The sequence below is a fragment of the Oncorhynchus tshawytscha genome, linkage group LG25 (genome assembly GCF_018296145.1).
Source record: "Oncorhynchus tshawytscha isolate Ot180627B linkage group LG25, Otsh_v2.0, whole genome shotgun sequence".
NCBI lineage: Eukaryota > Metazoa > Chordata > Actinopteri > Salmoniformes > Salmonidae > Oncorhynchus > Oncorhynchus tshawytscha.
This window is the reverse complement of record NC_056453.1, coordinates 19,480,995-19,492,484: the sequence shown is the minus strand read 5'-3', so window position 1 is coordinate 19,492,484 and position 11,490 is coordinate 19,480,995. Positions and strand designations below refer to the sequence as shown.

The window sequence follows — 11,490 nt, the reverse complement described above, 5'->3', positions numbered from 1 at the left end:
AGCTAAAGGAGCCTTTATTACATCTAGAGCAAAATGGGTTGAGGAGAAAGAAAAATAAGCTATTTTTTGAATGGGATTGAATGTGAACATATCAATGGTCATGTTTCAATGAAAAAATAATAATAATAAGTTGTGGGTCAACAGGAAATACAGGAGAGAACTAAGCACATACCCCTGTGGGGCCCCCATGTTGAGGGTCAGTGCGGCGGAGGTGATGTTGTCTACTCTCCCCACCTGGGTTCGGCCCATCATGAAGTCCAGGATGCAGTTGCAGAGGGAGGTGTTCAGTATCAGGGTCCAAAGCTTGGTGACGAGTCTGGCGGGGGCTATGGTGTTGAACGCTGAGCTGTAGTCAATGAACAGCATTCTTACATAGCTATTCCTCTTATCTAGGTGGGTGAGGCCAGTGTGGAGTGGAATTGAGATTGCGTTGTCTATGGATCTGTTGGGGTGGTACGCAAATTGGAGTGGTTCTAGGGTGTCTAGGAGGATGGATGTGTGCCATAACCAGCCTTTCAAAGCACTTCATGATTACAGATGTGAGTGCTACAGGGCGGTAGTCATTGCGGCAGGTAGCCTTAGAGTTCTTGGAAACAGGAAGGATGGTGGTCATCTTGAGACATGTGGGGATTACAGACTGGGTCAGGGAGAGGTTGAAAATGACAATGCATATGCCTGCCAGCTGTTCTGCGCATGCTCTGCAGCCTGGTGAGTGTTGACTTGATTAAAAACCTTACTGATGTCTTCACAGCCTAAACATATTAATCTGACTGAAGGAGTTTTTGGTTTTTGTTTGTTTTTGTTTGGAATAGTATATATATATATATATATATATATATATATATATATATATATATATATATATATATATATATATATATATATATATGATTTTTTTCTTCTTTTTTAACGTATATTTTATTCTTCACTTCTCCCTAATATGTTGTTAAGGTTGATCCGTTTTCACCCCATCCAGTGGCTGGCGGCTTGCACCTCTAACGTTGTTGCGGACCGCCATAATTCCATAGAAGAAAAAAAAAATCGGTGACCCGGAAGTAGTAAAATAATATTGCTGGCTTGGCTTCAGAGCAGCGCTAACAACCATGTCGAGCAACGAGGTTTTTCAGACACAATTATGTACTATTATGGATATATTCGTTGAATCAGCAGTAAGGGAGGTGTCGAGACTCCTAGACGAGTGCTTTGTTGCTGTTATGGAAAATGAAGAGAATAGTTTGCTAAAGAGAGAAATGACACGCGTGAATAAAACCAACACGGTGAGTTCGTCAATTAACTGTCATTTATTAAAAGCTTCAGGCAGTAACGATGAGGCAGTGAGTGTGTTTTGAATTTTCAGTAATGGTATCACTAAGTTCAATGTACTCTTCATCTTTCAGAGAAAGTTTGCATCATTCATGGAGGTGTTGAGTAAAACCTCGATAGAGAAAATAGCACTGCTAACCTACGTGGTCGAATCGGAAGTGAGAGTGGTGGAGAAAACCGCTCTAAACAGGCCTCTCCGTCTGGCAGGAGGGAGGACGGAAGAAAAACCACAACGGGGTGAGTATGTAACGTATTTTTGCTAATGGTGGTTATGTCCCTAGTACCATAGAAGGAGCACACAGTGACAGTTGAATCAACATTTCCGTTTCATGTGTAACGGGGGATAGCCCCCTTTCTTAAATGTTCGCCTAAAATTACATACCAAATCTAACTGCCTGTAGCTCAGCCCCTGAAGCAAGGATATGCATATTATTGGTACCATTTGAAAGGAAACACTTTGACGTTTGTGGAAATGTGAATTGAATGTAGGAGAATATGATACAATAGATCTGGTAGAAGAAAATACAATGGGAAAAAAAGTTAATTTCTTCAATCTTTGAAATGCAAGACAACGGTCCTAGTTCGAGCCATCACTGTGGTTGTAATTCCGATGGTGTCCACATGATGGCAGCAGTGTGTGCAAATAACTTGAATTATAAGCAAACTACATGACATTTAGTCACATGGGTACATTTGGGCAAATCGTGAAGGAGACATTTGCATTCAAATGAACATTTTCTGCAAGAATATCGTCAAATTTGTATACTTGCACGTTGATATAGCTTCTCCAGTATTAGTAGCCATATTATAATTTCAACATTTACAAAACAACCAGTTTTCATAACTCTGAATATTATAATTTTTGTCCAAAAGGAAAAGGCATGCTGTTGCAAAAGGTTAGCGCCTACATTTTGCTATATATACAGGGTTTCCGGATGCTCCCATAAAGCCCAGCTCTTTGGTTATTTAGCTAGCTTTGTTTGACCCCGATTGGTGCTTATTTGACAAAGATACAGTCGATCAAATGAAGACCGGCCACGTCATCGGCGTGCCATGAAGGCGCTCTAACCAAATTTGGTGTCCTATAGGATATACTACACCCCTAATGATATAGTGAAGTCTGGTTACGTTCTAGGATCTCTGAGGGATGCATACAAACGTGATTTGACTGGTTGAAACAACGTTTGGGGTTACGTTTTCACAGATTCCTTTCTTTGCAAGTTGAGCGAGTGGAAATACAAAATCAATCGTGCATGCTATATGGACCTTTTTAGGATATGAAAAAGGATTTTATCTAACAAATTGACACTTCATGTTATCTCTGGGACCCTTTGGATGATAAATCACAGCAAGATTTCAGAATGTATGTATACATTTCACCTTCCGATGTGAGTTTATCAAACCTATTGCAGTCAGTATTTTGCTGTTAGGAGTAGAGGTCGACCGATTATGATTTTTTTTTTTTCAGCGCCGATACCGATTATTGGAGGGCCAAAAAAAGGCGATACCGATTAATCGGTCAATTATTATTATTATTATTTTTTTGTAATAATGACAATCACAACAATACTGAATACTGAATACTAAACGTGCAATATGTGCCATGTAAGAAAGCTAACGTTTCAGTTCCTTGCTCAGAACATGAGAACATATGAAAGCTGGTGGTTCCTTTTAACATGAGTCTTCAATATTCCCAGGTAAGAGTTTTTAGGTTGTAGTTGTTATAGGAATTATAGGACTATTTCCCTCTATACCATTTGTATTTCATTAACCTTTGACTATTGGGTGTTCTTATAGGCACTTTAGTATTGCCAGTGTAACAGTATAGCTTCTGTCCCTCTAGTTAGTGCGCGCTAACTAGCTAGCCATTTCACTTCGGTTACACCAGCCTCATCTCGGGAGTTGATAGGCTTGAAGTCATAAACGGCACAATACTTGACGCACAACGAAGAGCTGCTGGCAAAACGCACGGAAGTGCTGTTTGAATGAATGTTTACACGCCTGCTTCTGCCTACCGCCGCTCAGTCAGATGCTTGTATGCTCAGTCAGATTATATGCAACGCAGGACACGCTAGATAATATCTATTAATATCATCAACCATGTGTAGTTAACTTGTGATTATGATTGATTTTTTTTTGTTTTTTCTAAAATAAGTTGAATGCTATCTAGCAACTTACCTTGGCTTACTGCATTCGCGTAACAGGCAGTCTCCTTGTGGAGTGCAACGAGAGAGAGGCAGGTCGTTATTGCGTTGGACTAGTTAACTGTAAGGTTGCAAGATTGGATCCCCCAAGCTGACAAGGTGAAAATCTGTCGTTATGCCCCTGAACAAGGCAGTTAACCCACGGTTCCTAGGCCGTCGTTGAAAATAAGAGTGTGTTCTTAACTGACTTGCCCAGTTAAATAAAGATATATAAAAAAATAAAAAATTGGAAAATCGGCGCCCAAAAATACCGATTTCCGATTGTTGTGAACTTGAAATCGGCCCTAATTAAACCGGCCATTCCGATTAATCGGTCAACCTCTAGTTAGGAGCTCTCCTCAAACAATGGCATGGCATTTTTTCACAGTAATAGCTACTGTAAATTGGACAGTGCAGTTATATTAACAAGAATTTAAGCTTTCAGACAAAATAAGACCCTTATCTATACCGACATTTGTTGTTTCTCTAAAATCTGCGATCGTGACCCAAAGCGCTGCTTGATTTACAACTGTCCCATCAACGGGATGCAAATCTGTGAGATTAATATGTGTTAATATGTGCAACATCAATATTCACCATGAAGCATGGAGGAGATGGTGTGGGGTGCTTTGCTGGTGAAACTGTCACTTAACAAGCATAACCAGCATCCCATCTGGTTTGGGATTAGTCCCACTATCATTTGTTTTTCAACAGGACAATGATCCAACAAACAGCCAGGCTGTGTAAGGGCTATTTAATCAAGAAGGAGAGTGAGGGAGTGGTGCATCAGATGACCTGGCCTCTACAATCACCTGACCTCAACCCAATTGAGATGGTTTGGGATGAATTGGACCGCAGAGTGAAGGAAAAGCAGCCAACAGGTGCTCAGCATATGTGGGAACTCCTTCAAGGCTTTTGGATAAGCATTCCAGATTAAGCTAGTTGAGAGAATGCTAAGAGTGCAAAGCTTTCATCAAGGTAAAAGGTGGCTACTTTGAAGAATCTCAAATATAAAATATATTTTAATTTGTTTAACACTTTTTTTTGGTTACTACATGACTCTTTGTTATTTCATAGTGCTACTGTCTTCACTATTATTCTACAATGTAGAAAATAGTAAAAATAAAGAAAAACCCTTGAATGAGTAGGTGTTCTAAAACTTTTGACTGTGTCTCTCTCACACACACACACACACACACACACACACACACACACACACACACACACACACACACACACACACACAAGTATAGTTTCTGCTCTGACATCCACTGTCAACTTACATAGACAGTTTTTTTTCTTTCTAAATCATGTCCAACCAATTGAATTGGCCACAGATGGACAGTTCCGTTGTGACAACGTGATTGGAGTCTGTGTATCTCCGAGATATACTGTATGCCTCATCACAATTCTATCTGGGGAAGGGTATAAAACAATTTCTAGTGTGTCGAAAGTTTCCCAGAGCACAGTGGTTTCAATCATTGGGAAATTGAAAAAATACCCCCATATTTTGAAAAAATATGCAACTACCCAGGCTCTGCCTACAGCTGGCCATCAGACCAAACTGAGCCAATGGTCAAGAAGGACTTTGGTCAGGGAGGTGACCAAGAACCCCAATTACCACTCTGACAGAACTACAGAGTTCCTTGGGTGAGATGGGAGAACCTTTCAGTCTCTACACCACTTCACCAATCTGTGTATTATGGGAAGGGTAACCAGACGGAAGCCACTCCTGAGGATAAAGGCACATGACTGGAGTTTGCAAAAAGGCATGTGAAAGACTCCGAGCATAAGGCAAGCATTTCTGTGGTGTCAGCAGGGACTGGGAGACTGGTAAGGATAGAGGGAACAATGAATGGAGCCAAATACAGGAAAGTCCTTGAATAGAACCTGCTTCACAGTGCAAAAAACCTTAGACTGAGATAAATGTACATTGCAACAGGACAATGACCCCAGGCATACAGCCAAAGCAATGCTGGAAAGCTCTTGACATACCCAAGATGACTCAAATCTGTAATTGAAGCAAAGGTGCTTCTACAAAGTATGGACTCGGATGTAAATACTTTTGTAAATTGGATATTTATGTATTTAATTAGCCAAAAAATCTACAAACATGTTTTCACTTTGTCATTATGTGGTATTGTGTGTAGGTTAGTGAGAAATGCATTTAATCCATTTGGAATTCAGGCTGTAACACAACAAAAGGTGGAATAAGTGAAGGGGTATGAATACTTTCTGAAAGCACTGGTGTATTACAAGCAATATTGGTACCATGATTGTCTTAAAAATATGTATATATGCAGTTGAAGTCGGAGGTTTACATACACTTAGGTTGGAGTCATTAACTCGCTTTTCAAGCACTCCACACATTTCTAGTTAACAAACTATAGTTTTGGCAAGTCGTTTAGGACATCTAATTTGTGTATGACTCAAGTCATTTTTCCAACAATTGTTTACAGACAGATTATTTCACTTATAATTCACTGTATCACAATTCCAGTGGGTCAGAAGTTTACATACACTAAGTTGACTGTGCTTTTAAACACCTTGGAAAATTACAGAAAATGATGTCATGGCTTTAGAAGCTTCTGAAAGGCTAATTGACATAATTTGAGTCAATTGGAGGTGTACCCGTGGATGTATTTGAAGGCCTACTGTCAAACTCTGTGCCTCTTTGCTTGACATCTTGAGAAAATGAAAAGAAATCAGCCAAGACCTCAGAAAAATAATTGTAGACCTCCACAAGTCTGGTTCATCATTGGGAACAATTTCCAAACATCTGAAGGTACCACGTTCATCTGTACAAACAATAGTACGCAAGTATTAACACCATGGGACCACACAGCTGTCATAACGCTCAGTAAGGAGACTCGTTCTTTGGTGGTGTGCAAGTCAATCCCAGAACAGCAGCAAATGACCTTGAGGAACCCGGTACAAAAGTATCCATGTCCACAGTAAATCAAGTCTTATATCGACAACCTGAAAGGATGCTCGGCAAGGAAGAAGCCACCGCTTCAAAGCCGCCATTAAAAAAGGCAGACTACGGTTTGCAACTGCACATGGGGACGAAGATCGTACTTTTTGGAGAAATGTCCTCTGGTCTGATGAAACAAAAATAGACCTGCTTGGCCATAATGACCATCGTTATGTTTGGAGTTAAAAGGGGGATGCTTGCAAGTCAAAGAATACCATCCCAACCGTGAAGCACGGGGGTGGCAGCATCATGTTGTGGGGGTGGTTTGCTGCAGAAGGGACTGGTGCACTTCACAAAATAGATGGCATCATGAGGAAAGAAAATTGTGGATATATTGAAGCAACATCTCAAGAGATCAGTCAGGAAGCTTGGTCGCAAATGGGTCTTCCAAATGGACAATGACCCCAAGCATACTTCCAAAGTTGTGGCAAAATGGCTTAAGGACAACAAAGTCAAGGTATTGGAGTGGCCATCACAAAGCCCCTGACCTCAATCCTATAGAAAATGTGTGGGCAGAACTGAAAAAGCGTGTGCGAGCAAGGAGGCCTACCAACCTGACTCAGTTACACCAGCTCTGTCAAGAGGAATGGGCCACAATTCACCCAACTTATTGTGGGAAGCTTGTGGAAGGCTACCCAAAACGTTTGACCCAAGTTAAACAATTTAAAGGCAATGCTACCAAATACTAATTGAGAGTATGTAAACTTCTGACCCACGGGGAATGTGATGAAAGAAATAAAAGCTGAAATTATTTTTGCTACTATTATTCTGACATTTCACATTCTTAAAATAAAGTGGTGATCCTAACTGACTTAAGACAGGGAATTTTTACTAGGATTAAATGTCAGGAATTGTGAAACTGAGTTGAAATGTATTTGGCTAAGGTGTATGTAAACTTCTGACTTCAACTGTATACATGCATACACTACCGTTCAAAAGTTTGGGGTCACTTAGAAATGTCCTTGTTTAAAAACATTTTTTTTTTTTTAAAGCAAAATAAAATAGTTCCTTTTTTAAAATAATATCAAATTGATCAGAAATACAGTGTGGACATTGTTAATGTTGTAAATGACTTTTGTAGCTGGAAACTACACATTTTTATTTTTAATGGAATATCTAGGTAGGTGTACAGAGACCCATTATCAGCATCCATCACTCCTGTATTCCATTCCAAGTTTAGAATTTTAAACGGCTAATTGGTCATTAGAAAACCCTTTTGCAATTGTTAGCACAGCTGAAACTGTTGTTCTGATTTAAAGAAGCAATAAAACTGGCCTTCTTTAGACTAGTTGAGTATCAGGAGTTTTAGCATTTGTGAGTTTGATTACATTCTCAAAATGGCCAGAAACAGACCTTTCTTATGAAACTCATCAGTCTATTCTTGTTCTGAGAAATGAACGCTATTCCATGTGAGAAGTTGCCAAGAAACTGAAGATCTTGTACAACGCTGTGTACTACTCCCTTCACAGAACAGCACAAAGTACATTAGTGTCTAGTTTGAGAAACAGACGCCTCACAGGTCCTCCACTGGCAGCTTCATAGTACCTACAAAACACCAATCTCAACGTCAACAGTGAGGAGGCGACTTCGGGATGCTGGCCTCCACGTTGCAATTGCCACCAAGTGGGTTAACCCTACTGGCGGGATGCGTAGGGTGTTTGCATTTCACACCAGCGACCTGGGTTTGCTTCTCTGCCTTGCCGTTCGCTATGCAATTGTTGCTACACAGTGTAGTCTGAGTATTGTTAGGTAGCACAGCCGAGATGGTTTAGAGATCTACTATGACTTAGGTGTGCAGTGTTTTTGTGTTGTATTTTGATGTCTTTTTCTTAATTGTATGTATGTACTGGTTTCTTCATGTCCAAAACAAAATTAACAATGGCCATCTCTTTTACAGGTGAGGGATCTATCTCTGAGTCTAATCATCATGATGATCAACCTGACTTTGTCCCCCTGTCCTCACCTGCATCAGATGAGGATTTGCTCCCTCAGTTTCATCCACAAGACGAGTTTGATCTGGAACCCCAGAGCCTGTTTGCAACAGACCAAGACAAACGAGACAGACAGCCCTTCAGCTGTTCTCATTGTGGAAAAGATTTCAAGATGAGATGTTTATTGAATAAACACTTTCGGACTCATTCAAAACCCTATAGCTGCTTGCAGTGTGGGAGATGTTTTAGCTTGAAGAGGCGGCTTGAGGAACACTCCATGACACATTCTGGAGAGACACCCTTCAGTTGTGCCGATTGCGACGCAGTGTTTCGCCAGAAACCTGCTTTGCAGTCACACATGAAGCGACACAAAACAAAGAAAACGGTCACATGCACAGTTTGTGAAAAAAAGTTTCTAGGGGAAACGGGACTAGAGAGGCACAAGTGTAGTGGTGATGCACCAAAGACATTCAGCTGCTCTCTTTGCCCAAAGACCTTCAAGTGGAGACGCAGACTGGTCGATCACGAGGCTACGCATTCAGGGGAGAGGAAGTATTGCTGTGAAACCTGCGGCAAACTTTTCTTTACCACTTCAACCTTAGCTGTCCATAAGAGGAGTCATATAGAAAAGGATCATAGCTGTACTGTATGTGGCCAACATTTCAGCGATGCACCTGCTCTCAGAAAGCATATGGGGGTCATCCATCCTGGAGAAACAAAAGAAAAATATTTTGTTTGCGACGTGTGTGGCAAATGTTTTGGCCGAAAGTGCCATCTCAAAAGCCATATGACCCTACATGGGGCAGAGAAACCTTTTTCTTGTGATATTTGTGGAAAAAAGTTTAGTCAAGGTGCTAATCTCAGCAGACACAAGAGAACTCATACAGGCCAGAAATTGTATTGCTGTGACGTTTGTGGTAAAAGGTTCACCCAGTCCGGAACCCTGAAGATCCATAAAATAAGGCACACTGGTGAAAGGCCTTACAAGTGTGATGTCTGTGAGAAAGCCTTCTTTGAGCCTTCCTCCCTCCGGAGTCACAAGAGACGTCACCTTACACTTCAGGAAAAGCTGCAGTCTGGCCCAAAGCTGCACTCTGGGACAATTCAGCCGTCTGGGCCAAAGCCATATGTCTGCAATCACTGTGGTAAAGCCTTCTATGTGAAAGTTTCTCTGGATCAGCATGTGCGCATTCACACAGGAGAGAAACCGTTCAAGTGTGACATTTGTGGGGAAGGTTTTAGGTATCATCATTCACTTAAAATTCACAAGGTCACTCACACGGGGTTGAAACCATATTACTGTAAAGTTTGCGGGAAAGGGTTTATGTACAATTTCCTTAAAGTTCACATGCGCACTCACACAGGCGAGAAACCATTTGAGTGTGATCAATGTGGTAAGAGGTTCAGCCAGAAAGGTCATCTAAAATCTCACGAGCGTGTGCACACTGGTGTCAAAGCATTTGTGTGCAAAGACTGTGGGAATGCCTATGCCTGTAGACACAATCTAAAAGTCCACAAGTGCAAGTACAACTGGAAACCAGCTCCTGGAAACAGTGCAGAGGATTACTGAAGAAACAGGTCTAAGATTAATGGCACAGGGCCTCTGAATAATATGGCAGTGTGAAAATGTTGGTGCTCAAGAACTTACTAAACTAAATGAAACGGCCTCAGTTTTTATGTTGAAAATGTGACCTGCGTGACATTCCACCTTAGGAAAAATCAAATATTTTACAATTGTAGTTAGCTTTGGGCTCTTAAGTACATTTTAATAAACCTCTATAGTCAAACTTCTCTACTTGAATGTTTATACTTAATGAGTGTTATTGTTTCCCTTTAATCTCAGTGTCCACAGATCTTCCTTAGAAAAAATGCACAATATCAGATGATAAAATCACTCAAAGTTATGGGTAAACTGGGAGAGCGCAATGGTCCTCTTTTGACGAACTGGTACAGAGCCAGATACAGTGTGGCAAAAAAGTATTTAGTCAGCCACCAATTGTGCAAGTTCTCCCACTTAAAAAGATTAGAGAGGCCTGTAATTGTCATCATAGGTGTACTTCAACTATGACAGACAAAATGAGAGAGAAAAAATCCAGAAAATCACATTGTAGGATTTTTTATGAATTTATTTGCAAATTATGGTGGAAAATAAGTATTTGGTCACCTACAAACAAGCAAGATTTCTGGCTCTCACAGACCTATAACTTCTTTAAGAGGCTCCTCTGTCCTCCACTTGTTACCTGTATTAATGGCACCTGTTTGAACTTGTTATCAGTATAACAGACACCTGTCCACAACCTCAAACAGTCACACTCCAAACTCCACTATGGTCAAGACCAAAGAGCTGTCAAAGGACACCAGAAACAAAATTGTAGACCTGCACCAGGCTGGGAAGACTGAATCTGCAATAGGTAAGCAGCTTGGTTTGAAAAAATCAACTGTGGGAGCAATTATTAGGGAATGGAAGATATACTAGACCACTGATAATCTCCCTCGATCTGGGGCTCCTCGCAAGATCTCACCCCGTGGGGTCAAAATGATCACAAGAACGGTGAGTAAAAATCCCAGAACCACACGGGGGGACCTAGTGAATGACCTGCAGAGAGCTGGGACCAAAGTACCAAAGCTTACCATCAGTAACATACTACGCCGCCAGGGACTCAAATCCTGCAGTGCCAGACGTGTCCCCCTGCTTAAGCCAGTACATGTCCAGGCCCGTCTGAAGTTTGCTAGAGAGCATTTGGATGATCCAGAAGAAGATTGGGAGAATGTCATATGGTCCGTGTTTTGTGACCTGTTGCCACGAGAAAAGGGCAACCAGTGAAGAACACACACCATTGTAAATACAACCCATATTTATGCTTTACCTTTACCATTTGTACATTGTTAAAACACTATATATATATATATATGTATGACATTTGTAATGTCTTTATTGTTTTGAAACTTCTGTATGTGTAATGTTTACTGTTAATTTTGTATTGTTTATTCCACTTTATATACTCACTTTATATATGATCTACCTCACTTGCTTTGGCAATGTTAACACATGTTTCCCATGCCAATAAAGCCCTTGAAT

At 40.8% G+C, this 11,490-nt stretch overlaps 1 protein-coding gene across 1 annotated transcript; it reads left to right on the top strand.

The window, feature by feature from the left end:
- Positions 1-1,050: 1,050 nt before the first annotated feature.
- Positions 1,051-10,202, top strand: LOC112224372 (gastrula zinc finger protein XlCGF57.1-like). The gene is made up of 3 exons (XM_024387885.1): positions 1,051-1,277; positions 1,398-1,560; positions 8,378-10,202. Exons 1-3 carry the CDS (start codon positions 1,104-1,106, stop codon positions 9,979-9,981), a joined length of 1,941 nt encoding a protein of 646 aa, XP_024243653.1. The 5' UTR covers positions 1,051-1,103; the 3' UTR covers positions 9,982-10,202.
- Positions 10,203-11,490: the final 1,288 nt, after the last annotated feature.

Bases quoted from the DNA above. Each gene is read 5' to 3' on its own strand.
- LOC112224372 (XM_024387885.1), top strand. From the start codon at position 1,104: ATGTCGAGCAACGAGGTTTTTCAGACACAATTATGTACTATTATGGAT. The intron at 1,278-1,397 runs GTGAGTTCGTCA...TTCATCTTTCAG, and splicing joins GCGTGAATAAAACCAACACG to AGAAAGTTTGCATCATTCAT. The intron at 1,561-8,377 runs GTGAGTATGTAA...TCTCTTTTACAG, and splicing joins GGAAGAAAAACCACAACGGG to GTGAGGGATCTATCTCTGAG.